Consider the following 27,806-nt stretch of genomic DNA (forward strand, 5'->3'; position numbering starts at 1 on the left):
CGAGGTTGGGGTTTAGATTCTGAGCAGGTCTTGGGCATCCTTGGGATACTGAAAACAGAGATAAGCCTGGGCAAGGGGGCAGCCTTCAGCAGTGAACTCACGTGTGACTTCTTGAACACGAAGTGGCCAATCTTACAGACTATGGCTAGGACAGGTGTGGCAGGCGTGGGATCCATGCACTGTATGGGGTGTGAGGAGGGCTGTGAACACACAAGGTGACACCATCGTCATCAGAAAGGAGGGATAAGAGAGAACCCTGGGGCTCCAGGTAAACTAGCAGTGTTCACATTTACATGGCATTCCGCCTCTTCCAAAACCACCTAACATCCAACCCATAGCCCTCTGTTTTCCACAAGATTATCTTGTGGTCTGACCTCCCTGCTCTGGGTGAAGTCAGGCTGATTCTTAGCAGTTTCTGCTTCCTTTTCTAGATGGACGCTAACCATCCCTTTAAGAACATTCTAAAACATTGCCAGCAGTGGAAGTTAAGGTCATTGACCCATATTTTGCAGGCTCCCTTCTCTTTGGGGAGGAAGGTTAATGGTGCCTTAACGTTAAACATTTGGGCTCACCTTTTGGATTCTCTTCAGCTGTAGGTTTGGAGGGTGCATCAGAATCATTCTGGTCATGTAAGAGTCTTCCCCAGTGTTGGTGAGATGAATGTTCATCGTCACTTCCTTTGTGAGCCCCACCACTACTTTCTTTCTGCGCAAGATATTTAGATGGGTCATACTCTTAGCTGCCGCATCATGTTGACACCTGCTAACCTTGTTCATTCCGATCCCTAAATCGTTATCAGACAAAACATCTCCCTCATCTTGTCCTTGGGAAATTGTAGGGGCTCTAGCCCAATCCCATCCAAGAAGCATTTATTCAGCATGTACTGCATGTAGGGTATTGTGCTAGGCACCTATGGTGGGGGAGAGGACCCAGACCAAATACAGAGTACCCCCTGCCCTCACCAGCCTGGCAGTCTGTTGTGGGGACACAGCATGTCAATAGATACTTATGTCCACAGTGGTTTGAGAAGGAAAAGGAACACAAACAACTCAGGGGATCAGGAAGTGGTACTGAGGGTTTATGAGAGGGGAGAAGAGTAGGAACAGCCTTTGCAAAGGTGTGGAGGGAGGAGAAGCTGCTTTTAGGAAACGGCCAAGACACCCATTGGCCCAGCATCTATGAGAAGTCTGACCAAGCTTGGCAGTGGATGTTCTAGCTCTGATAACACGTCATCAAAGGGTCTGGCCAAACCTGGGCTTCAGGCGCCCGGCACTAGTGTCATGCACCTGGCCCCTGGACACCACTGGCATAGGGGAGAGTGGAGAAGCCATTAGAAGCTGCAAGTCCAAGAGCGTGAACTAGCCCACGATGTTTGGCAGCCAATTGGATATGTGTGTGTGTGTGTGTGTGTGTGTGTGTGTGTGTGTGTATGCACCTGTGTGTGCCAGAGAGGGGACAGGGATGGGGCTAGAAAGGGGGGTACTGGCAGTAGAAACAGAGGTTAGGCATGAATTTCAGGGTTCCTTTTTAGACAGGTTAAATCCCAGTAGAGATGACCAAAAGGCAGCTGTCGATGTGGGTCTGGAGCACAGGAAGGAGGTGCAGGCTGGACCCAGGAGCAGGTGAGAGCCTGGAGAAGAGAGTGTCAAGGCCCCTGGTGGTGATGAGCTGATCTAGGAGCCCAGGCATGGAGGAGGACAGCCATGAGACTGGCCAGAGTCTGAAAGTCCAGGGAGGAGAGCGCTCTTGGATCTGGGTGTCAAGAGGCCAAGTCTAGTGGGGGCCTGAGGGCTGCAAGAAGAGGATGAGCAGAGGCTTTCAAAGAACTTGCCATGGCCAGTAAGAAAGGACCTACCAGAGGTGCTTAGGAAATGGTGTAGGTGGGTCTTGTTGACTGAGGGTAGAGAAAAGCTGGGTGCGTGGACAGAGAAGGTTGGGAAGAGAATGGTGGAAGAGCTGGTCTTGGCCAGGAGAAGAGGCTTCCCCTCCTGGAGAGGGAAGTTGTGCGTGTCCTTGGTGCCTACTCAGGTGCCTACTGAGGTGTGCCACCTCAGTCAGTGTAGCAGGGCAGAAAACATGCAAATCACTCCACACAACAAGATGTCCCTCGACAGGATGAAGGGGGAGGGAGCCTTCTCAGAGGGAAAGGCATAGAGATGACCAAAGTGGGAGATAATGCCCCCTGGGGGGCACTGCAGTGATCGGGGGGCATTGAATCAAGACAAGGAGACAGTGGAAGCATAAGGAAAGAAGGGAAGAAAATTTTGAAAAACCATTCATACGTATTTCATCTGTTGTGTAAGAGTTAAAATTGTCATGATTACATTATTTTCCAAATAAACTCGCAAAATTCAAGTTATAACCTGTCAGTGGTCAAGACCACCAATAGGACTTAACAAGCAAGTGTTGGCAGGCAAGTGTGTTGCACATTGTTAGGAAGTCTAGCATGCATCAGAAGGAATATGTGCGTGTAATGACTTATTTACAATATACTATATGGTTGCATGATGCAATATTGTGTCATCAGAATTTCAATGCAGGAAAACCCCACAAATTTACAGTAAATTATTAAATTTAAGATGCATCATTAAAAATTTTTTTTGAAATGATGCAAATGTCAAAGAAAAGAACTTAAAGGGTTAAAGAAAGTAAATTTCCAGGGGGTTATGGAATATTTTCTTTTTTTTTGAAAAGGGGACAGTAGGCCAACTAAGTTTGGGAACCTTGGCATTAAGCAGAAGGGGTGGGAAAGATCCACTGCAGGAGGAAGAAGCCAGGAGTTGGTGGTGAGCGATTCAAGTGCAGGGACATGCAGTGCACAATCAGGGCAGAGGGGCAGTGCCAGCATCTCAGTGTGCCATGGGAATCAGGCCAGAAAGGTGAGGGGTGCAGACAGATGAAGCCTTGTCTGATAGAGGTGGTTTTAAGTGGGATGGATATCTGAGGGCCAGTGAAGGTTCTAAGGAGCCCATTTTAGGCCCGCACCAACAGAATGTCCCAGCACTAAAGTTAATGCACTAAAACAGAGCAGGGTGCTGAGTTCTCTGGCCTTCCAAGGGAATTGCTTTGGGGAGGCCTGTGACCTGCCTAGGCTGTTGTTCAAGAGAGATTCCGTCTGAATCCTATGTCCTGCGTTCATTCTCTACCGCTGACCAGGGCCCTGGACCACATGGACACTTACGGGGAGAGGTGAGCCTTCAGCGCCAGTTCTGCCACACAGACCCACTTATTTTTGCAGTTTTTCTCATAAGGGAGCTGAAGATAGATTCAGAGACAACGTTAGACCCCTGGGTGGGGGGAGGGGAGGCGGCATCTCCCAGGAGGTTGGGAGAAGTTAAAGGTGGCTGGGGGCCCCTCTGGAGGAGGCTGGGCAGCCCAAGAAGCGGAAATCATCTGCCCTCACGGACCTGGACCAGGTGAGTAGATGGGCCATCTGAATTGGGGAAAGTGCTAGTACTCATGTGTAAAATGGGTGTGTGGAAGGGGAAGGCTGATCAAGGAGACCTTTAGGCTCCCTCCTGGCCTGTGGTCTCTGATCTTGCCTAGGAATTATTGGATTTTTTTTGCGTCTGAGTCTGAGGATGTGCATAATGGGACAGAGATGGTAGAGGAATGCTAGTTGTGGCCTCGGGCATCCAGCTGCAGTGGGGCAAGAAGCCTCCGGATCCCGCCCCCCACAGTTGGGGGCCGGGGAGGGACACTGCAGGCCTTTACTCCCTCAGATCGACAAGGTACCAAGACCCCAGTTCCAATCCAGCCTCAGGACAATTAGTAAGTGCACCTCCCTCGCCAGTTGTGGTGAGGAACCAGTGAAATAACTTTTGTAAAGCACTTTGTGAACCTGAAAATGCTTTACAGATGTTACTTGTTGTTTGCTATTATTAGGAGGAGGAGGAGGCGGCAGCAGGAGCATATTTCAGCAATCCGAGATGCTGAGGGGCTTTAGAGAGACATCCAGGCAGCCCCAAAGCAAGGCACACACACTGGAAACAGCGATTTCTCACTGGCATGAGAGACCTTGTCATCTGCTTCCCTAATTCTGAATAAACATACCTTCCCAGTAGCTTTCCTTTCAGACTCCATTCTCCCATCACCTGCTTCCTTCCTCAGGCATCAGAAACACCAGTTCCATCCACCCACCCTTTCCATGCCTTTGATGGGTCCCAGACCACAAGAAGCCACCCACTGGGGGCTATCCCAGAGGAGTCCTGGGCAGGCCCTGGAATGAGGGAGTGGGGCTGAGTGAACCCCTGAGGCGAGTCTGCCCCATCCTGGGCCTTACCTCAAAGTGGGCAGTGGGCTTGCTGAGCTGATCCAGGATGGGTTGGGGGTGCTCCCAGGGGCCCTCGAGGTTACTTAGCTGGTAGCTGACTTTGATTGTGATGTTGGAAAAGCAGTCATTGTCACACACCTGCCATGGAAGACGGAGAGGGCCTCGGTCAGCTGGTCAGATGGGCACTGGGTTCCCTGGTCAGCTGCCCTAGAGTAGCTACACTCCTAGGCTTCCTCTACACCAGCTCGAGTGGTGGGGAGAGGCCCCTCCCAAGGCCCTGCAGGCTCTGGGAGCTATGGGGCAGGTTCCTAGTAGAAGGGATTTTGGCCAACCAGCAGACCTCGGGTCCCCGGGAAGCATTTCTTGGTCATCCATCCCACCAAGAGTGCTCTTTCCTGGGTCCCCTGAGAATGTGGCTTTCTCCCGAGGTAGCTGGGCACCTTGTTGGGAGGGGGGCCTCTGACAAGTGGAGACGCTGGCACCTTCTCCTCCCCCATCCTCTTGTTCTTGAATAACTAAGAAGAAATAGATACGATTGATCGGAGGGGGTGGGAGGGGTGGTGGTGGAGAGACCCCCAGGGAGCAGAGCTGAGTGAGGACTGGCTTCTGTGCTCTGGGGCCTTCCAGAAAAGGCCTCTCTTGATGGTCTGCTCTCTGAGGGCAGGGCAGGCATAGGAGGTCACATCATGAGCATCCAGCCATCCTCAATCGGCTTGGCCACCGAGATGTCTCATGGGCCATATCCTGGTCCCTACCTCTCCTTCCGCCGGGATGAGCAGGAAGTCGGCACAGCCAGGGCCCAGCCTCTCCTTCTGGCTCCGAGAGGTCCCATCTTTAAACAGAACCCGCTTCTGGTGCTTCTTCACATCCAGCTCAATGGTCACATTCAGAGCCAGCCCCTTGGCCCCTGGAGCAAGGGTGAGAGCACCCTGCTGAGGCCCTCCTGGACAGTCCCGTCCAAAGGAAGGAAGCCTTTCAGCCAGCCCAGAATGTCCAGCCCAGGCTACTTAGGGCCCTGCCTGCCCCCTCCCTCCAGGGAGGCCCTGACCAAGGGGCCGGAAGAGAGGCCAAAGGGAAGGAGGGGGTGGGACCTGGGGCAGCCTTGGCCCCCTTCCTCTGCCCACCAAGCAGGGCCAGCCTGGACCAGATTATAGACTCCAAGAAGCCAGGCCAGTCACTTCACCTCTGCCTGCCTCAGTGTCCTCATCTGTGAGGTGATACCAGTACCTCCTACCCAGGGTTGTTGGGAGGATAATTATATAGCACTTAGCCCAGTGCTTCCTTCCTCCCTGCTTTCCCTCCCTTCCTCCCTCTCTTCCTTCTGTCTTTGATCCTCAGCTTCCCCTTCCTGCTCTGTTTTCTTCCCTCTTTCAGGCACCCAGGGCCCAGAGATCTCTCCCTGTCCTCCACCCTCAAGCAGGGGTCTCACACATGCACATACATGTACTTACATCCAATCACAAAATACACACACCATCACACATACACAAACATGCATGTACACTCAGTCACACATATATACTCATACACACAAACATAATGCACACTCACACATACATTGATTCCCACACATACAATCACATATACTCACAAATACACACACACACACTCATGTACTTCCCCCCCACACTCACACATAACCCCCTTCTACGGATACCTTTTCTGACCCATGGGCTGTCTGGGGCCACCTCAAAGCACAGTTGGGTGCTGATGTTCTGGTAGTGGCCAGGCCTTACCATGCTGGGACTGAAGATCATGGTGACTTGTGGCCTGACCACAGGCCTGGAGCTGAGGAGGGAGCCAAGGAAGGGGAGAGGGGGCTGTCTGTTGGGTGGACTTTGAGAGATTTTATATTGGGGAGGGGCTGCTTACGGGATTCAGACTCACCTCCCCCCACTTCACATGACCCCAGTGACCCCAGCTCCACCCTCACCACCCCCATGTTCAGGGGTTCAGACTCCGCTGTTGGAAGGGATGGCCCTCAGTGATGGGGAAGGGACAATGGGCCAGATTTGGGGCCTTCCTACCACAACACAGCTGCCTGGCCATAAGAACCAACAGCCACATCGTCCAAGCCATCCCCAGAGATGTCCATTCCACCATCAACTGACACCCCGAAATACTGCAGCCCTGGGGCCACATCAGCTGCTCGGACCCACTGCCAAGGCAAAGTCCATTGGGCCTTCAGTGACAGCCCCCTTGCCGCCCCTTCCCACCCAAGGAAGCCCCTGGAAAAAGGCTGAGGCCTGGCCCTGGGCATCCTACACCCTAATGCCTGTGCGGGTCTTGCCACTGAGTGACCATGGGCAATTCACCTCACAGGCCTGGGCCTCGCTATAAAGTGAGGGAGCTGAACCCCAGTGGGCCCTTGGCAGTTGGAGTGCCCTCCCAGGAGGACCCGAGTTCAAATCCAGTCTCACGAACTTCCGATCCAGGTTAAGCCCCTGAACTTTTGCCGGCGTCATTTTCCTGCTCCATTAAGTGGGGATAATAATAGCACCTCCCTCCCAGGGCTATTGTTGTGAGGACCCAAGGAAGTAACAACATCAGACACACAGTAGGTGCATCCTGCCTTCCTCCCTTCTGGCTTCATAAAAATGTTCCTATGATCCTGGGCCTGCCAAGAGGGATGCCATGGCAGGTGTGTGTGCATGCGTGTGCGCATGCATGTGCTCATGTGCACACATGTATATATGTTTGTATTGTATGGGCACATCTTGTGTGTGTCTACATGTGTGTTTTGGGTATCTGTGTGCATGTGTGTGAGGAGGCATGCCCCTCCCTTTTCCAGCCCCCCATCCTGGAGAGGTGGCAGACTTGCTGCGTGTGGGCAGCCCCGGGAGTGCCCGGGAACAGGCTAGCAGCCCCTTGCCGGCTACCTGAGAGGGGCTGCTTGCAATGCCATGGGGGTGCCCGTTGTAGACGTAGACGCTGCCAACGCTGGAGTCGGCGCCCGCTGGGTACCCCTCCAGGGGGGCCCCGATGACCACATCGCCTAGTCTGTCCTGGTTGAGGTCCCCTACCGCAGCGATCGCAAACCCGAATCTCGCGAAGGCAAACTGGGGCCGGCCGCTCAGGATCAGGGATAGCGGAAAGGAGTCGTCCTGAAAACCGGGCAGAGAGAGGAACTGGGGAGGACCCGAGCTCTGATCCAGCCTCAGACACTTGCTGGCTGGGTGCCCCTGGGCAAGTCGCATGATTGCTGCCTGCCTCCGTTTCCTCATCTGCAAAATGGGGGGTCGGGAGGGTCAAACAAGCTAGTGTGGGTGAAACGTTCGGAGGTCAGCGATTGCGGCCGGCACCTGAGGGATCTTCACGGTCTTCTGCTGCTCTGCCCCATGCCGCCCCCAGTAAGAGGCCCTGTGCAGGATCCCACCCCCACCCCAGTCCTGGGTTCTCCCTCTGGCCTCTGGGGAAGGGGCAGACTTCTCTGAGGAGGTGCCAGCCGAGTTTCTCCGTACCTGCCCTTCCAGGCTGTACACATACACCCGGCCTTCCTCCCCACGAACGTGATAAAAGGGAGCGCCGACGAGCAGGTGGTCCGTGACCCCGTCCATGTTCACATCCAGGGCGCAGAGCTCGGAACCAAAGTAGGAGCCCATCTAGAACCCAGAGAGAAACTTGGGGCCCGAGCCTGGCCCCGGCAGCTGAACCTGGCGGAGATCTGAGGGGCCGACGGGAGGGGCGCTCCCGTACCGGGACCTCCTTGCGGCTGGACAGTCTTTCCCATCTCTCTGATGCCCCAGCTCCAAGAAGCCTCACCACCTAGCATTGGCATCGCCCTTCAGTACATGTGGAGTGACCTGGGACGTGGAGTTTGGGCGCTCTCCTGAGGAAGCCCCCGTGCTCTGGGAAGGCTCAGGTCAGAGGGAAAGCAAAGGCCAGAGGCTCACACCTGAGAGAGCTACCTGTTCTCCCTCTGGCCCCACGGAGTCCTCCCTCCCTCCTGCAGGGCTAGTACCTGCTCTCCCTCCAAGACTGGCAGGAAGCTTAGGTCTGGAGTGTCCTTCTGGATGGAGAACACTTTTCCTCTCTGACCATGCCGGGGCGCGCCGGCGAGATAGGTGGTCCCATTGTGTGCCTTCACCGAAGTCACTGAGTAACCTGTGAGGGAGTCACCAGTGAGCCGGGCAGCAGACTCCTCCCCCCGACTGTCATGGCATAGGCAGAAATGGGAGTCCTTTGATGCCTGAGGGGTAGGGGGCCTGAGCAGGCAGACTGCCTCCCACCCCCACCAGGCTTCCAGGGGTGGAGGAAGACAGCGGGGGCAGTCTGACTGCATCCAGCAGCAGGGCCTTTCCTAGGGTCCCTGGATTAGGAGCCGCAAAGGCCCTGAGAAAATACCTCCTTGGACTTTCCCAAGGTCACCCCAGGTGTTAAGTAGCAGCCTAGGGCTCCACATCAGGAGGAGCTCAAGGTAGCTCCCCCACCCAGCATCCCTTCAGCCATCAAAAGCCGGAAGCTTGTTTGCTGGCCTATGCCCATAGAAGGGGGCACATACACAGGGCCACAATCTGCCTCTGTCTGTCTGTACCTGTACCCTGCTCCAGCCCCCTAACCCCACCAGAGAGCTTGAAGATGACTCTGAGCCGTTATTGGGCTAGATTCTGGAAATCCAAATTCAAAGAGGCCTTGCAAAAGGGACCGTCCCCCCTCCCTCGCCCAGAGAAGAAGCTGCTCAGCTTTGCTCCCCTGCTATTTGTCCTGTTTAAGGACAGCTGGCGGCCCCAAGGGATCTCTAGGATGGCTCTGATTCCTTTGGGGTTCAGATGGGGCTAACGGCAGGGCCGGGGATATCAGAGTGGCCTCCCTCTTTCCCCTCACCCAGGTAGCTGTACTGGGCAGTCCCCGGCTCCTTCACGGACTCATTGAGGAACTGAAACTGATGGCTGTCTGTGTTGTACAGCATGACCCCTCCTGACCAGTCAAAGGCCCCCACGGCTCCCAGCAGGACCTGCTGCTGCCACAGGAAGAAAGTGAATGAGGAGGGTGGGGTGGGGTGGGATGGGTCTGATTGTTTATTGATCAAATAAGGGAATGACGTTATCCTCTTCTAGGGAATTGATTATAATAAAAATGGGCCAAAGGATAGAGGTGAGGAAGACTGGAGGAGGGAAGCTGAATCCCCACTCCCATGACCAGATTAGCAAAGGCACTGGGTGCTCATTAGCCCAGCTGCCACCCTTGATTCACAATATTTTTAGCTCCTTGGGAGAGAGGTGGGAGGGTCATGTGTCATCTGTCTTTGTATCTCACTTTATGCCTAGCAAGGTGCCTAGCACTTAGTGGGAACTTATGAACTACATTAATGGACAAGGGAATGAACAGATAAATGAATGAGCAGGTGGAAATGGATGGATGGATGGATGGGGATGGATAAATGAATGAATGGGTGAATGGATGGATGCCTGTGTGGTGGCTGGCTGACTGGATAGGTGGGTAGATGGCTGGGTGGCTGGCTGGGTGGGTGGGCGGATGGCTGGGTGGCTGGCTGGCTGGGTGGGTGGGTGGGTGGACAGATGAATGGACTCAGAGGAAGGTTCACTCATACCTTGCCCAGAACATGGACACTGAAGCCGATCTGGGCCAGCTCATACTGTAAGGCTTCTCCAACAGTGCCTGGAAGCCAGAGGCATGCCCTGAGATTGGAGATGCTCTGTATTCTTCACCAGTAACACCAACTGATAGAAAGGTGCCCGGGTCGCTGATTTAATTTGCAGCCAGGGTCAGTGTCCAGACCATGACAAGCCATCATTGTGGCTCATTTCCAGCATGCTGTGGCACGCCTGGCTGTCTGAGCCCCACAGAGCAAAGCTTTCGTATAGATCTGGTTGGGGGAACGAGAGGGAAGGGAAGGCCTGACAGGGTGGGGGGAGGACAGAGTTTTCAGGACAAGAACATGCCTGTGAAGGGCCGGGCATGTCCCTGGGCACCCCCTGCAGTCAATGCAGCTGCAGCATTTGGGGGCAGGGCACCCATACAGTGATCAGTCAAAGCCTCATAGAAATGAGGCTCAAGGCTCAGTGTGGCCAGTGTGTCTTCTTCTCTCATCTCAGCCATGAGCCTCTCATTGTGCTGGCCATGGATACCCATGCCCAAGGGCTCTGAGGTTCCTACCTGCTGCCCAGAGCAGCAGAGAGGAGCCAAGAGGAAGGGAGGAAGGAGGAGGAGGAGGGGCAGCTAGGGCAGCTGGGGGGCTTGACTTCCACAGTGGCATTTCCTCAGGACCGTCTGGGGCTACCTTCTACACTGATAATCCTTTGCTCCAGGCTGCCCAGTAGTCCATCCAGAGCTGAGTAGTCTGTCACCTTGAAGGTATGGGTCTCATCGGGGTCTGAGGCGATCAGGTGCAGCTCCTGGTTTGCCTTTGTGCTGTTGAAGGCAGCTCCAACCTGTGCCCGATACCAGGAAGGGAAGAAGCAGAATTATTAAATGCTTACTATATACCAGGCACTGTGCATACAGACAGAGAGAGGAGAGGGGGTGAGAGTGTGTGTGTGTGGGAGAATGAGGGACTTGTGGGGGTCGTCAGGATGTGGGGAGGTGAGCATCTGCCTGAGCAGAGAGGGGAGGGACAGACTTGAAAAGCCGATGGTTAGGACTGTGCCCTCACTGCCTAGAGTGAATCACTTGACAAGTTTGGTGGACTCTTGAGAGGTGGTGAGCTATAGTGACTAAGAAGTCAGTGTTGCCTCAGTTTCCCCATCTATAATCTTGGCCATGGCAGCCCCTCAAGGGAGCTGAGGTGCATATAGTGCTTTCTAGATCTCAGGGCAGCCAGAGTCTCCCACACCTGTCCCTTCTCTGCATCCATTCCCAAGCTGAAAGTCACCTCCTCTCCATGTCCCAGCTGCCCGAGTATCACTAGCTTACTCAAAAATCTTAGGTGATTCCCTACTCCCTCTCTGCTAAAATGCCAAACCTACAGCCTGGCATTGAGAGACCTTCACAGAGCAGCTCTCTCTAGCCTTCTCAGTTTAATTCATCTGGTGGGCCTTCACACACTCTCTATGGCAGACACACCTGCGAAACCCCATCTCCTGTCTCTGTGCATTTGGCCCTCATGTCTAGAGCACTCTCCCCCTTCACCTCTGAGGTCCCTTGGAATTCCCTCCAAGCTGAGCTCGGGCACCTCTCCTAGCCACAGAAGGCCTTGGCTGGCCCTCCAAGGCACTCTCCTCCTCTCCTCTGGAGTATCCTGTATGGCCTTCTCTAGGAATGGGGCGGGACCTTAGCCTTCTCTGTGCATCCCTGGCACCGATGGTTTTGGCTGAGGAGGTCAGGGCCAAGGCTTCTTGGAGGAGAAGGCCTTGAAGGATGTCAGCTGAGATGGACCAAGGGAGCCCACTGTGGATCATGGCCTAGAAGTGGCAGGGCTTGACAGAAGCGTGGAGCTACAGAACTAAGGCCCTAAGAGCAGGCCCATCTCTCCCATCTCAGCAGCCAGCATGGGGCCTGGCTCAGGGGAGGTGGGTCCTCCTCTCCCCAGGCCACAGCAATTTACCCCGATGGCAAAGCGCTCAATGCCCTCCATCTGAGGGGACTGGATCACAGCGCTCAGGTTCAAGGGGTCCAGAAAAATTTCACCATCCGTCAGCACCACAATGACCTTTGAAGCCTTCTCCCGGGATCCCCGGCTGGGAGTGAAGATGGAATCTCTGGTAAAGAAAATGGGTCAGGGGAGTCTTGTGATACGATACAGAAGAAAGGCATACTCAGCCCAAGGAGTCGAGGCTCCATCTCATTCTGCCAGGCCACGGTGGGGGGCGGGGGTGGTCTCTGTGATGGTCTCAGTGATGTGTGCACGTTCAGGTGTGGAAACTTGGACAGGCACCACCTGGGAGGTCAGGGCTCCAGGCCACTGATGTGTGTGTGGGGGAGGGTGTTATCATTTTGAGTGTCAGTCTCCCATCTGTAAAATGGGATGGAAGCATCTGCCAGGGCTGCTGCAGATGCCCAATGACATGCTTCTGTTGGTCAGGAGGGACCTGGCCCCTTCTTTGCCCCAAGGAGCTGAGCTCTACCCACAGGAACTCACAGGACATGCTGAATGGCTGAGGCCGTCTTGGTCACACTCCCCACTTGGGTTATGTTCATGACTCTCTGGAGGGATGCACAGGCATCTCTGCTATACTCAAGGTCAAATTCTGTCTGGATCACTTCTCCATACTGGACCACTGCAAAGCGGCACTGAAAGAAAAGGGTGCCCCAGTCCCCCCAATTTTACACCCACAGCAGCTTGAGGGAGCCTGGGGCAGCTGGGAAAAAGGGGAGCCACTGGTAGGAATTCTCCTGCAGGGCCATCCCTCCTGGCCTCCCCCTGACTGTCCTGTCTCTGGAGCCAGACTTCTGTTCCCACCCATCCCTTTCTTTTCCCTGTCCTGGGCTAGCCTCAACTCCCTGATCAGACCAGGATTCTCTGGGGGCAGACCCAGATCTGAACCTTCTCTTGCTCCGATATAAGAGGTTTTAAGATTCCTATGCGGAATGGGCCTGAGTGTGAGTGGGTTTTCCATATTTTGCATCTGTCTATCATGACTATTGTGTGGGCTCTCCCCAATGCTCAAGATTAAGGGGCTTGGCCTGGAGGCTCATGGACAGAAGGCCTGGGCTTGCAGCCAGGGCAGGTGCCAGAGAGGGCCAGGTACCTCAAAGCATTTCTCATAGAAAGTCTGCATCATGTTGTGGATGAAACCCTTGGCTCTTTGGAAGTCAGGGAAGTCTATACTTCCAGACCCATCCAGGACAATGGCGATCTCTGTACCTGGCATTCACAAAGACAGAAATTCAGAGCAAATCCTGGAGCTCAGGACACCCTGAGGTGTATGTGGGGGCGCTGTGAGAAGCCAGCCTTTACGTTCCAGGGCTTCCCTTCTACCCCAGTCAGGGGCAGTTGCTTGTCAGACCCAATCCTGGACCTGAGCCCCCTGGGTGCCCCTCAGAAGCCCTGTTGGTGGAGACTAAGCTCAGGCAGATGTGGCCAGATGGGCTGGTGATGCACCATGGCCCAATCACGGTCAGAGAACCTGGGATCATCCAGGCTGACCGTAGGATGAAAGTACCCAGGTGATTAAGACACCACAGTGACCTGGGTCCTAGAAACCCCCTTGTTCTGCCCCAGGGACAGTGGGGAGATAGAGGCAGGACCACACGACCCCTGTCCAGACCTCAGCTAATGCTAGGAGCCAGCCTTCCCTTAATTCCTGCTGCCCTTGAAGGACTGGGCAATTCGAGCGTTGATAGCGCTCACTTGGGTTCCAAGTGTTCATAGCGCTTGTTGGTTTCCCCCTAGTATTAAGGGTGCACATTGATCGCAGTAATTTGCAGCACCCCTAAATGCTTTACAAAGGCTGTCTCACTGAACCTCACAACTGCCAGGACGCTTCTGAGGCAGGATTCACTCAGGTCTTTCAGACTCCAGACCCAGCACTCTATCCATTGGACTGCCTTACCCCTGTGGATGAATAAGGAGCCCCAAAGAACGACATTCCTAGGGAAGTGCGTGCTGTGACTAACCAGCAGTGGCAGTGTTTGGGGGAAGGCTGTCCTAGGAGTTAGACAGGTTTGCTTCAAATGAACCTGAGAGGTAGAACCCAGAGCACTATGGGAAGGGGGCAGAGCTGTAGGGAAACAGGTTGGGGCCCTGAAAAGGGCTTGGCAAGCCCTCCCACCAGAGGTGCTGAAGAGCTGGACCTGGAGTTGGGAACATCTGATTTCAAATACAACCTCAGACCCTTCCTAGCTGAGCAAGTCTGAGCAAGTCACTTCCCCTGTTTGCCTTAGCATCTTTAGCCGTCAAGCGAGCTGGAGAAGGAAATGGCAAACCACTGCAGTATCTCTACTGAGAAAATCCCCAGTGGGGTCACAAAGCAAGTGACTCAGCCACAGACATCAGCTATTATTTTGGTTTTTATCAGTCATGATTATTATTGGCTGTCTGGACAAACATCCTGCCTGGGAGAACTGCTCCAGTGAGGGGTGGGCCTAATCCCGGGTGCCCTCTGTGCTCCCCTCTGGCCATTTCCAGGAGCCTAGAGGTGAGTGATACAAAGCCCATCCTCCCCAGCTCTGCTGTCTCACCTGCCTCCGCATCCTCCTCCTCCTCCAGGGCTCGCTTCTCCCTGGCACTGGGGTGACTGTTGTGGTTGTTACGGTTGGCGTTGAGGTGCTTGTGGTAGAGGCTGCTGGCAGCGGGTTCCAGACTCAGGCAAGAACAACTAAGATTTTCACCACAGGTTTCTTGGACTGGGAAATTCTCTTTAGGAAACAAGGCAGGGTCACCAATGACCACACCCTGCCCTACCTCTTGACCCTCAGCCCCTAACTCACCAACTTCAAGGAAACCAAAGCAACTCTGTAGACCCAAGTCTGCCCCTAGAAGGCTGCAGGCCCCATTCAACTCCTGGGCCAGGCTCTGTGGGCGGCCCCGCCTCTTTACCTGAGCACACACCTGTGGAGAAATGGGACCAAGGCAGTGGAAGCACCAGCGGACAGTGCCCTGCATGGGGGCAGTGGTAACTCCCATCTTGTGAAGGACAGACCCCAGCACTGTCTGCACCCCATCCCACACACTCACCACCAATGTGCCATCTGGACCCCGTGCCATGGAGACCTGACTGTGTGACCCCTGAGGAGTGGGCACATTCTCTGTAATGATTCAAGACACAGAAGGGAGAAGGGAGAAGGGCCAGGGACATGGGGAGGGGAAAACAGCGGGAAGGTGGGATACTCAGTGAGGAAGTTTCTGAGAGGCCAAGAGCGGGGAGCAGGCCCTCAGCTAGCAGGGAGGCCAGTCTGGCCTGGAGACACTCATCAGGCCAACAAGGACTGAGCCTGGGCCTTCCGGGATCTGTCTCCCTTTCTGCGGTCAAGGTGGGTCTAGTCCTTAGACAGCATCAGGACCACCCCCTTTATTTTCCAGCAGGGCAAACTGAGGCCCAGGGAGTAGATGGGGCCAACCCAAAGGTACACAGAAAGCTTCTGTTAGAGGCCACTGACCCCTCCTCCACCCCTCCCAACTTCTAGGGTTTGCTTGAATCAGGCTGCACCAAAGGGCTCTTGTCCAGGCCTGTAAACCCACCTCCCAGAGCTCTTAGCTCCAGGCTTTCACCAGAGGGCTAGACCCAGCCAGGGGCCCAGTGGGGCTCCTGATGCCAGAGAGTGATGAGGCTCCATACCCTGTGGGTGCAAGTTGGCCTTAGAAGGTCTATGGTGTAGCCTCAGGTGGGATCCCTGGGGGTCAAAGTTTACTCACTTAGGGGCTGACAGAGGAGCTGGTCATCCTGGCTGAGGTTACAGCTATGGAAGTGGGCAGCTCCATGCTCTCTCCACGGTCCAGTAACAAGGAGCCTTGGCAAGGGAAAGAAGAGTCAAGATTTGGCACTGAGCTGCCCCAGGTGCTCCCAGCCTATACCACCCTGAAGGAGGTGCCCTAGGGAGGCCAGCCAGGCCCCAGCCCAGGCAGGGACTTATGTCACACCCCAGCCCTACCATTGCAGAGATGAAGACACAGAGACTGAGACAGAGGCTGCCCCATGGCCACATTTAGCCAAGTGCAAACGAGGCCTGGAAGAGCACCTACAGCTTGGCTCACTGGGCTGCCACAGGGACAGCTGAACAGAGGCCTCTTGGGGCCTGGGAAGCAGGGCAGGCCACCCTCTGCAGTACCCAGATGAATAAAGCCTGTGAGGGGCCCAGAGTGAACTTGGGGGATTTCTGTCAGGGTTCCTAATGGCCTGGCCAGTGATACACCCTGCCCTGGTGGAGGAGAGCCTCAGCTGCAGGCCACCCTTTCCTTTGTGGGTGGCTGCACGTGCAAGGGCTGTGGGGGAGGAGGGGAAGGTGAGTCAACACAAAGGAGCAGCTGTGTCAGAGCGTGGGGTTAGGGGGGTGCAGACAGACCTGCTGGAGAATCTGCCCCATTGATAGGGGAGCAGACAATCAGCTCATCTCCACGTGGCAACAGCTCCCCCACCACATACCTCCCCCAGCAGGGCCAGGAGGCTGGGCTGGGCTGCAGGGAGAAGTTGACTGAAGCTAGCCTTGCTTCCAGGGAAACAGCTGGTCTCCCTACCCCTCAGTTCGTGGGTGGGACTGGGGGGGCCAGTTGGCATTCAGTCCATCTGTCTTTCCTAGGACTCACCACCAGCTGCCCCTCTCCCTCCCCAGGAGCCCCCACTGCCGGTACACCCCAGCTGAGGTTGTGGGCTGGAGGCAGATACCTTGGCTTTGCATGAGAAGAAGTCCTACATGTTCTCTGCCACATAGGGACACACATGTGACAGCACAATCCCAGGCCCTTGAGGGGCCTCTGAGCAGAGGCAGGTCCTACCACATCCTCCCCAGGCAAGGACGACAGGCAGCCTCCTCTGCTGAGGCCTTGGGGTAGGGGCTGCTGCTGCCCAGGCTTTCAGAACATGGCACTGGGCTCTCCAAGTGCCCAGCTTCCATGAGCCCTTCTGATGGTCCAAATCAGAACCCTCACATGAGGTCTTTATGTGGGGAACCTGACCAGGTGGCCCAGGACCCTTGAGCTGCACCAAACTGGCAAGCAGACGCCGAGGCCCAAAGAGGCCAAGGGATTGACAGCAGGCACACATCACTTGTCTACAGTTTTCCTTGATCACTGCACTGCTAGGACGTGAGCCCAAAAAGAGGACCTGGGGTACTAAGGGGTCCATTGAAAATACCAGACGAAGGAAGACAACCAGTCAGAGAAGGTGGGAATGCGAGGTAAGAGAGCCCCAGAAGCAAGGCGGATGCTGAGTTAAGCCTTGCACACCAGGCTGCCAAAGAGAGAGGAGGGGACCTAGCTGCTGGAGGATAGGCCCAGGACAATTTGCACTGTTTGTTAATTCACTTGCTGTACTCATAAAAGACAAAGGTTTGGCGGTTGAATTTGTCCCTTTTGGAGAGTGCTTGACTACAGAGTTTTGGGATACTTGTTAAGTTGATAATCAAAAATGTTTCTAAAAAGTAGATGGTGCCTGAGACTAGGAGTCGGCTTGGAGGGGACTCTGGCAGGCTGCGGGCCAGGGATGGAGTAGCCCTGAGGACAGCTCTCCGTGGAGGAACTTCAAAGATAATAGTGCCACAAGACGCAGAGAGCAAGTGTCTTCCACACTCCAGATGGGTGTGCTTTCACTCTTGCTTCTTTTCTGTCAGGAAATGACAAACTTATAAAAGAGTGAGAGTTGGCATGGTTACAATGGCTATGTTGGGGGCATTTGTAAAAAGAAAAATGCAAAATCCTGACATCTATCCACCAAACTTAGCTGTCCAGAAAATCTGTTTGCTTCTTAGTCCTAGGGGCGGCTGAACAACCTTTGCTCCAGTACAGATGGAGGTAAGGGCCTGATCAGCTTCCTCACCAGGTGAGCTGGCCCCCAGCAGAGGCTGGGGAGGGGACTCTCCCTCATCAGAGACCTTTGACCAAAGGCAGCATGGACCCTTGTCTGGTATATTACGAGAGAGATTCTGGGGCAGTGGGGGGGGGGGGGGGAGGGGGCGCTGGATCAGACCAAATGGCCTTGGAAGTCCCTCTCCCAACTCTGGGAAAAGTTTATCCTCTTGCAGAAAACTTGGCTGTGGCCACGTTGCTTCTCAGACAAGACTGAGTTCATAACTTTGCTGGGCTCAGCTTGGGAAGCCCTCCTGGCAGAGCTGGAGGACCCCCACCAGGGAGATTACAACCCCGCTGGAGGACTCATTCTCAAAACACAAAAAAAGAACTACCTGTTTATTCAAAAGAATGGTACCAGAGGTGGGGACAGAAGGGACCTGGACAGAGGGACAGACAGACAGACTTGTGCAAGCTCTGGCTTATAGATCCAGCAGACGCTGGAGAGGGCCAGGCCCAGGCACATGGGCCGGCCGGAGGAACAGGAACCCTCAGGAAACCAACAATGGGACAGGGAGAGTGGCAGTTTGGTTCTGTCTGCCCGTCCATTATAAAGAAAAGGAAATTGAGAGCTTCCACTGACTCATGGGATGCCTGGCCTGAGCTGCTTCTCCCCTTCAGGGGCACTTCCTGGGCCCTAGTCCTTTGAACCCAACCTTGCCCAGAGAGATTCCCATGGACCTTTTCCCATCAAGGCAGCTGCTCATCCTGGCTTTCCTAAGTTGGGGTGCCCAGAGTGGTCCAGAGTCCTCCAGATCAGGTTAGATTGGACAGTCCAGCTGTGCTCTCCCTGATCCTGGGCAGGCTGCAGCCCTCTGCCTGCAGCCTCAGGTAGGTGGAACGAATGTGAATGGCTGCCTTGTCACACTGTGGACTCCCAGGGAGCTGGAATCCCCAACTCTATTCTCCCCAAATCTTCTGGAGTCATTGCTTCCCCTACTGCTTGAATCTGAGTGGAAGAGTTTATCTTACATTTAATTGTATTTGACATGGTCTGAGACTTTGGCCCACTGAGGTTTTCTGGGCTTCTGACTCTACTGCCCAGGGGGTCATCCAATTCATTCTATGTGGATCCTGTGGGAGCTTTCAGGCAGGACCTGAGGTCTCAGGACCTGGCACCTAGGTCTATCAGGGGCTTTTGTAGGTGGACAGGTAAACTGAGGCACAGAAAAGGGAAGCAGCTTGCTTGAGGTCTGGGTCTAGCTGGGGTCCTTATTGGTGAGACAGAAGAGGAAGTGAGGGGCCATCTCTCTGTGGGCTGAGGTTTCCTCTCAGAGAAATAGTTGCCCGCCGTACCTGATCTCCTCCTCTTTTTCTCCATGACTGCCCCTAGATAAGGAATGGGAATTTATGACAAAAAAAAAAGAAGAAAAACACCCACAGTGGACTTCAGAATTAGGCTTAGAAACTTGAATTTCTGGTTTCCCACAGGGCTGAGCCCTTAGTCATTCCTCCAGGTTAAGGGGATCCAAGAGGCAGGTGGGCCCTTTGCCCATGAGGCCCTGGCTCTGGAGCCTGAGGGGCTAGCCTTGAGGTTTGGTCTAGAGGTAACTCTGTGTGATCTGTGACCCTCCCTGGGCCTCAGTTTCCTGCTCTGTAAAATGATGGCCCCCAAGGTCCTCCTTCCTCACTTTCTCTCTAAGCTGACCAGCCAGAAGAGACCAGTCTCTTCCTCTCATGTCTACTATGAAAATATATCTGAGAAGAAAGGCAACTCTGGGGAACTTAGGATTGGGAAGGTCAAATCCCCCACCAATCAATAGGCTCTCACAGCTCTCCATCACCTCCAGGATCAGACGAGACCTTGGGCCAGCCAGGAATGCCCAGGAAAACAATCCCGAGCCCCTCACTGGGACACTTAGAACCGTGAGCTGGAGCCAGAGCCCCACTTTCTCACCTTGGGCAAATGAGACCCAGGGAAGCTAAGAGTGTGTGCTCAGTCAAAGCCAGTCCCCCTCATTCCCAGAGCTTGCCAGCCTCCTCAGGCCATGGACTGAGCAGTTCATAATGTCTTGAATGACCTCACTGAAGGTGGCACAACCAGCAAGGGAGAGATCCTGGTGCTTGGGGTACAAACGGTGGGACCCCTGGGGTCAAAGGGAACGGATGCATGGGAAGAAGGGGAAAGGGAAAGGAAGAGTGGGGGAAATTATCTCACATAGAAGAAGCATGCAACATTGAAGGAGGAGATGAGGGTAGGAGGAGCAGGTGATACTTGAACCTCATCCGAACTAGTGCAAGGAGGAAAGAATGTACACATCCCCACAAAACACAGCTGGATAGAGAAATTCATCTTACCCAACAGGGAAGTAGGACAGGAAGGGGGCAAGAGTTGGGGAGGGGAGTGATGAGATGAGAAGGTGATAAAGATTTAAGGGGTGGTGGTGGTCAGAAGCAAAATGAAGGGGGGACAGTGTAGAAAAGAGAAGGATAAACATAAAAGAGTAGGAGAGAGGGAAACACATAGTTTGTATTCATAATTGTGAGTGTAAATGGCATGAACTCACTCATAAAACAAAAGAGTATAGCAGAATGGATTAGAAACCAGAATCCAAAAATATGTTGTTTACAAGAAGCACATTTGAAATAGGACACACACAGAGTTAAAATAAGGGCTTGGGGCAGAAGAAGTAAAAAAAGTAGAGGTAGCAATTATGATCTCAGACAAAGCAAAAACAAAACCAAAAACAGACCTAATTAAAAGAGATAATCAAAGAAACTACATTTTGCTCAAAGGTACCATAGACAATTAATATCAATACTAAACATATGTGTACAAAATGGCATAGTACCCAAATTCTTGAAGGAAAAATTAAAGGAGGAATAGCAAAACTATGGCAGTGGGGACCTCAATTTACTCGTCTTAGAACTAGATAAATCTATCAAATAAAACAAGAAAGAAGTTAAGGAGATGAACAGAATTTTAGAAAAGTTAGATGAGAGACTACTGGAGAATGCTGAATGGGAATAAAAAGAAGTGTACCTTTCTCAGCTGAACATAGCCCTTTCACAAAAAAAAAAAAAAAATGACCATGTATTAAGGCATTAAAAACCTCACAAACAAGTGGAAAAAAACAGAGAAATGGAGTATGTCTTTTTCTGACCACAATGCCATAAAATACATTTAAAAAGGGACTTTCAATCACAGATTAAAAATTAATTTGGAAATTAAATAATCTTATCCTAAAGAATGAGTAGATGAAAGGACAAATCATAGAAGCAACAAATAATTTCATTAAATATAATGATGACAATGAGAAAACATGCAAAAATGTGTGGGATGCCACCAAAGCAGTACTTAAAGGGAATTTTATATATCTCTAAACATATACATCAACAAAAGAGAAAAAGAGCAGATCAATGATTTAGGCATGCAAAAGAACAGGAAAAAAAAATTAAAACCTAAATTAAACACCAGTAAAGAAATTCTGAAAATGCAAGGAGATATTAATAAAACTGAACATCTAAAACAAAAACATGGAACTAATAAAACTAGGAGCTGGTTTTTATGAAAAAAAAAGACAAATACATGAAGTGCTGACTTACTTAATTTTACCAAAAAAAAAAAAAAAGAAGAAGAAGAAAACCAAATTACCAGTCTGAAAAATTAAAAGAGTGAACACAGTACCATTGAAGATGAAATTAAAGAAATTATTAGGAGCTATTTTGCCCAAAGATATGCTAATAAAATTTACTATCTAAATGAAATGGGTAAATATTTATGAAAATGTAAGTTGCCCATATTAACAAAAAAAAGTAAATAGAATAATTAGAAAACTTTATCTTAGAAAAAGAAATTAAATAAGACATAAAGAGCTCCCTAAGAAAAAAACCCAGAATCAGGTGGATTTAGAAGTGAGTTCTACTAAATGCTTAAAGTACAATTAATTCCAATACATAATTATTTGAATTATATAAACTGTTTTTTTCAAGAAAATAAATGAGTCCTACCAAATTCCTTCTACGATACAAATATGGTGCTGATACCTAAACCAGGGAGAGCAAAACCAGAGAAAGCTATAGACTATTTCCCTATTGGATATTGATGCAAGAGTTTTAAATAAAGTACTGGCAAGAAGATTGTAGCAATATATCACAAAGATATTACCCTATGGCCAGCGGGGAGTCATACTAGGAATGCATGATGGTCCAATATTAGAAAAACTTTAAGCATAACTGACATATCAATAACAATGACAACAAAAATCATGTGATCACTTCAATAGGTGCAGAAAAGGCTTTTGCCAAAATACGACATATTAAAAACACTAGAAAGCATAAGAATAAATGGAGCCTTTCTTAAAGTGAGTAGTATCTATCTGAAGCCATCAGCAAGCATCATCTTTAATGGGGATAAACTAGATGCCTCTCCAATAAGTTCAGGTGTAAAATAAAGATGTTATTCAATTTTATTTTAGAAATGCTCACTGTAGCAATAAGATAAGAAAAAGAAACTTAAAGAATAAGAATAGGAAATAAGGAAACAAAACGATTGCTGTTAGCAAATGACATGATGGTATACTTAGGGAAACAAGTAAAAAACATTAAAACAATTAGCAACTTTAGCAAGTTGCAGGGTTTAAAACGAACCCTCACCAATCATCGGCATTTCTATTTCTTACCAACAAAACCCAGCAGGAAGAGATGGGAAGAGAAATTCCATTAAAAATAGCCACAGACAATATAAAGTACTTGGGATTCTACTGGCCTAGACAAACTCAGGAGTTCCATGAACACAATGACAAAACACTTTTCACGCAGATACAGACAGATCTAAACAACTGGAGGAACAGTAACTGCTTGTGGGCAGGCTGAGCCAATATAAGAAGAATGACACTTTATCTAGGGAGAAAACTGGTGAACTCTAAGTGCAGACTGACACATATGTATTTCTCACTTTTTAAAAAACAAGTAATGCAGAAAAATGTTTGCATGACTTCATATGTATAATATATAATGAGTATTATGATTTTTGCCTTCTCAGTGGGTGGGGGAGGAAATGGAAGGAGGGAGAAGATCTAGAACTGACAATAAAAAGAAAATTGAATTTTAAAAAGTAAAATTTTAAAAAGAAAAAAGAGAAAAGCAGCACACTCAAGGACTGTGACAACAGATCAGCACAAAAATGGAACGTTGTGTAAATGATGAGTGAGCATGGCCTCAAAGCGGAGGAGAGAGGACGGACCTCCTCTCCTTTTCAGTAGACGTGGGTGATCACAGCCTTGTACTTGGTCAGCATGGTGATGAGTTTGGTCAAACTGATTTTCCTTTGCTTTTTGTCCTTTGTTATGAGATGGACTGCTGGTATGGGAAGGGGGGCAGGGAAGAGATTTGAAAATGAAGATAATGTAAAAGCAAAAGATATCAATAATTTTTTAAAGAATTGACTCCACAAGTGCAAAGTGAGAGAGACCTAGTTAGACATTTGTCTGGAAAGGATCTGGGGGCTGCAAACTCAATATGACTCAACAATGTGAGGAGGCGGCACAAAACCCTAATGTGATCTAGGCTGAATTGAGGGAGAGGGAGGAAGGGAGGGAGACGGAGATAGACACAGACAGAGAGACAGAGAGAGGAGAGAAGAGAGCCCCTCTGAAGTCAGTCCTGGTCAGCAAGGGGGCCAGGTTCAGTTTTGGAGGCCGCATTCCAGAAGGAGCTGATAAGCTGGGGAGGCTCCAGAGGACACCATCTAGGATGGGGAAGGGTCTTGAAGGAACCGGTTATGTTTAGTCTAAACAACAAAAGGCTCAGGGAAAGGACCCAAGAGTAGTCTTCAAGGCTTTCCAGGGCTGCTCAGACTCAGTCCCATGAGCCATGATGTGGAAGACATGACCAAGAGGAGATTTAGTGTAGACTGATGCCAACTGAATATCTCTAGGGCTGAGGAAAGGCTGCTTCAGGCAGTAGTGAGGTCCCCATCATTGGAGGTCTCCAAATGGAGATAGGGAGTTTCATGATCAGAGACCTCGGAGGCCTGGGGGTCCTTTCCAACTCTTGGAGATTCTGCAGCACAGCCCCTGACTTGGCTCTGGGCTCTGCTTCCTCCTGGTCCTCACCTCCCAGGCACTCACTTCTGATTCCTGTCTCCATCATTGCATAGGGTGGCACTGTCCCCATTCTGACTGTTGAGCCCCAGCCTTTTCTCAGTTCTCTCCTCCTTAGCCCTTCAGCCTTTGGCACCACCCCCCAAACACACCTTGTCCTCTCGAGGCCTTTGTGACACCAGGGTCTCCTTCTACCTGTCTGACCCACCCTTCCCAGTCTGTGGGTGTGTCCCAAGGCTCTGTCCTGGGGGCCCCCTTCTCTCAAAGGGGTGGCCAGAGAATCAGAGGGTGCAGTAGGAGTGAGGGTGCCTATGGTCTGTGTCCCTCCAACTCACCAGGTGTGGCTGTTGTTCTTGTCCTGATGCAGTTGGACTTCTCTCACGTGGGGGCCCTGGCCACGGGCTGGAGGAGATGTGAGCCAAGTCCTCCTGATGTCTAGATTGAAACCTCTCAGGGACGTGAGCCCTGTAGGGATAGTGTTGGAAAAGCAATGAGGAGGCAGGGCATCCTTTGGTCCCCACCCCCTATGTTCTTTCTAGACTACTCCTCACCCACTCTGGCCTTCAGGACCCTGCTGCCAGGAAGTAGGAAGGGGAGAAAGGGCCTGGATTTAGAGGTAGAGAGGCCTGGGTTAGGCTCTTAGCACTGACCCCTAGGAAGCAAATCCATCATGTCACTCCCTCAGCCCTGGTGTCCTCATCTGCGAATGGGAGGAGCAATCCTATTAGCCCCTAGCTCCTGAGTTGCCATGAGGACCACTCAGGATAAAAAAATCTAAAGCCCCCAAAGCCCTGTGGAAATGGCAGTGAGACTCATGCCAAGGCTGAGGCAGTGAGTGAGGCAGATGTTCTGAGGCAAGGCCTTCCGAGGGCTGGGCCCCAGCAGGGACCCATTGGTGCCCACTCCTCACTGGCCTCTCCTAGCAGTTTCCGCTGGGGCCTATGGCTCTTGCCTCACAGAGGGGAGCAAGGAGGGTGGACAGCTCCCTGATCAGGAAGGTCAGCACAAAGGGTCTCCTGGGAACCAGAGGAGGCAAGAGTGAGGAGAGAAAGTGAAGGCCCCTAGGTCACTGATGCCAAGGCCACTTGCCTCTTCCATCATTTTAACCAATCTGAGGGGTGGGAGAGGGCACCTCAGTGTTGTTTGAATGTGCATTTCTCTAATCAGCGATGATTTAGAGCATTTTTCATAGGACTCGATATAGCTTTGGTTTCTCCTTCCAGAATCTTCCTGCTCATATCCTTTGACCATTTATTAATTAGGGAACGATTCATATTCTTGTAAATTTGACAAAGTTCTTGTTCTATTTGAGATATGAGACCTTTATCAGAGAAACTGTCTGTAAACATTGTCCCCCAATTTTTCTGCTTTCCTTCTAATCTTGGCTATGTTGGTTTTATTTGTACAAAATCTTTATAATGTAATGTAACCAAATAAACCATTTAATATCTCACAAGGCTCTCTGTCTCTTGTTTATTCATAAATTCTTTAGTCCCTAAGTCTGGTAGGTAATATGTTCCACATTTGTCTAGTTTACTTGCAATCTTCCTTTATAACTAGGTCATGTATCCATTCTGAGCTTATCTTGATAAATGGTGTAAGGTATTGGTTTATACCCAGTTTCTGCCAGACTGCTTTCTCAACAATTTTTACCAAATAGTGAGGTCTTATCCCACAAGTTTAAATCTTTGCATTTGTCAAGCACAGTTATTATAATCATTTGCTCCTATGATTTGTATGACTACTATGTTTTAATGATCTACCTTTATATTTCCTAGACAGCAGTAGATAGTTTGGATAATTACCACCTTATTACACAGTTTAAGATCTGGTACTGCTAAAGCTCCTTTGTGTGTGTGTGTGTGTGTGTGTGTACGTGTGCGTGTGTGTGTGTATACATACACATGTATATATTGGATGTATTTCCTTGTTATTCTTGAGCTTTTGTTCTTCCAAATGAATTTTGTTATTATTTTTTCTAGGTCAATAAAACGATTTTTTGGTAATTTGAGATGGAATTGTAGAATTAGAAGATTAAAGTAGAATTGTCATTATTGTTGTTATTGGCTCTGCCCACCCATGAACAATGAATATTTCTCCAAATTATTTAAATCTGACTTCATTTGTATAAAAAGTGTTTTATAATTATGTTCATGTAGTTTCTGGGTTTGTCCTGGCAGGTATATTCTCAGGTATTTTATGCTGTATATAATTATTTTTTAAAATTTAATTAATTTATTTGTTTTCAATTTCACTTCCATAAGTTTTAAATTTTCTCCCCTTCCCTCTCCAAGATGGCATGCAATCATATATGGGTTCTACACATACATTCTTATTAAACACAGTTTGACATTAGTCAAGTTGCATAGAAGAATTAAAATGAATGGGAGAAATGATGAGAAAAACCAAACCAAACCAAGCCAAAACATAACACAAGAGATAATTGTCTGCTTCATTCTGTGTTCCAACTCCATAGTTCTTTCTCTGGATGTGGACGGCACTTTGCCTGAAGAGTCCTTAGGGAATGTTTTAGGTCCTTGCATTGCTGTGAAGGGCTAAGTCTACCAGAAACTGTCCTCACACACTGTGGTTGTTACTGTTGTTTATGATTATTTCAATAGGGTATCTCTTGCTATCTCTTCTTGCAGGGTTTTATTGGTGATCTATAATTTATGTAGGTTTATTTTATATCTGCCACTTTGCTAAAAATTATTGTTTCAATTAACTCTTTAGTTGAATCTCTAGGATTTTCCAAGTATGTCATCATGTCATCTGAGATACTTTTGTTACCTCACTATCCATTCTGATTCCCTCGATTTATTTTTCTTCTCTTATTTCTATTCCTAGCATTTCTAATACGGTGATGATTGGTGATTTAATTGGTGATAATGGCGTCCTTGTTTCACTTCTGACCATATTGGGAAGGCTTCTAATTTATCATCATTATAAACACTGCTTGTTGATGGTTTTAGGTAAATGCTTCTGATCTTTTTAAGAAAAAAAAATCCATCTATACCTATTCTTTCAAGTGTTTTTGATAGGAATGAGTGTTGTATTTTGTCAAAAGCTTTTTCTGCATTTAGTGATCTAATCATAAGATTTTTGTTATTTTGTTATTGATATAATCAATTATGCTATTGGTTTTCCTAACGTTTAACCATCCCTGCATTTCTGACATAAATCCCACTTAGTCACAATGCATAGTCTTTGTGACATATTGCTGCGGTCTCCTAGCTAGTGTTTTATTTAGGATTTTTACATCAATATTTATCAGTGAAATTGCTCTACAGTTTTCTTTCTCTGTTTTTGCTTTTCCTGGTCTAGGTATCAGTGTCATATTTGTTTCATAAAAGGAATTTAATAGGGTTCTTTCTTTGCCTACTATTCCAAATAATTTATCAAATATTGGAATTGATTGATCTTTAAATATTTGGTAGAATTCACATGTAAATCCATCTGGTCCTGACACTTTTTTCTTAGGAAGTTCATTTATGGTCTGTTCAATTTCCTTTTCTAAAACAGGTGTATTTAGATATTCTATTTCCCCTTCTGCTAATCTAGGAAATTTAAATTTTTGTAAGTAGTCTTCCATTTCACTTAAATTGTTAAATTTGTTGGCATATAATTGGACAAAATAACTCCTGATGAATGCTTTAATTTTATCTTCATTAGCTATTATTCACCTTTTTCATTTTTGATACTAGTGATTTGGTTTTCTCCTCTCTTTTTAATCATATTAACCAATGGACTATCTATTTGACTGTTTTTTTTATTAAATGAACTCCTAATTTTATTTATTAATTCAATTATTTTCTTACATTCAATTTTATTATTCTCACTTTTAATTTTTAGGATTTTCAATTTGGTGTTTAATTGGGGATTTTTAACTTGTTCTTTCTCTAGTTTTTTTTAATTGCATGCCCAATACATTGATTTGCTCTTTCTCTATTTTATAGATGAAAGCATTTAGAGACATATATTTTTCTCTGATTATTGATTTTTCTGCATCCCATAAATTTTGGTCTGTTGTCTCAGTATTGTCATTCTCTTTAATAAAATGACTTATTGTTCTTCAACCCATTCATTCTTT

General features: G+C 49.6%; 1 protein-coding gene across 7 annotated transcripts in view; it reads right to left on the reverse strand.

Annotated features, from left to right (window-relative positions):
* ITGAE (integrin subunit alpha E) overlaps positions 1 to 27,806 on the reverse strand; it is a 50,154-nt gene that overhangs the window by 11,959 nt on the left and 10,389 nt on the right. For 6 of the 7 annotated variants that reach the window (XM_072619004.1, XM_072619010.1, XM_072619003.1 and 3 more), the window contains exons 2-21: positions 24,052 to 24,181; positions 15,528 to 15,622; positions 14,850 to 14,920; positions 14,354 to 14,723; positions 12,922 to 13,037; positions 12,312 to 12,463; positions 11,778 to 11,931; positions 10,515 to 10,665; positions 9,825 to 9,892; positions 9,098 to 9,230; positions 8,235 to 8,377; positions 7,735 to 7,875; positions 7,153 to 7,377; positions 6,301 to 6,431; positions 5,931 to 6,061; positions 5,029 to 5,180; positions 4,283 to 4,411; positions 3,182 to 3,255; positions 573 to 705; positions 102 to 200 (exon numbers count right to left, since the gene is read on the reverse strand). In XM_072619004.1, the coding sequence (XP_072475105.1) occupies positions 102 to 200; positions 573 to 705; positions 3,182 to 3,255; positions 4,283 to 4,411; positions 5,029 to 5,180; positions 5,931 to 6,061; positions 6,301 to 6,431; positions 7,153 to 7,377; positions 7,735 to 7,875; positions 8,235 to 8,377; positions 9,098 to 9,230; positions 9,825 to 9,892; positions 10,515 to 10,665; positions 11,778 to 11,931; positions 12,312 to 12,463; positions 12,922 to 13,037; positions 14,354 to 14,723; positions 14,850 to 14,920; positions 15,528 to 15,622; positions 24,052 to 24,181 (2,798 nt within the window). The remainder of the gene's footprint in view (positions 1 to 101; positions 201 to 572; positions 706 to 3,181; positions 3,256 to 4,282; positions 4,412 to 5,028; positions 5,181 to 5,930; positions 6,062 to 6,300; positions 6,432 to 7,152; positions 7,378 to 7,734; positions 7,876 to 8,234; positions 8,378 to 9,097; positions 9,231 to 9,824; positions 9,893 to 10,514; positions 10,666 to 11,777; positions 11,932 to 12,311; positions 12,464 to 12,921; positions 13,038 to 14,353; positions 14,724 to 14,849; positions 14,921 to 15,527; positions 15,623 to 24,051; positions 24,182 to 27,806) is intronic. The other variant, XM_072619006.1, reaches the window with a different exon arrangement.

Source organism: Notamacropus eugenii, chromosome 6 (genome assembly GCF_028372415.1).
Source record: "Notamacropus eugenii isolate mMacEug1 chromosome 6, mMacEug1.pri_v2, whole genome shotgun sequence".
Taxonomy (NCBI): Eukaryota; Metazoa; Chordata; class Mammalia; order Diprotodontia; family Macropodidae; genus Notamacropus; species Notamacropus eugenii.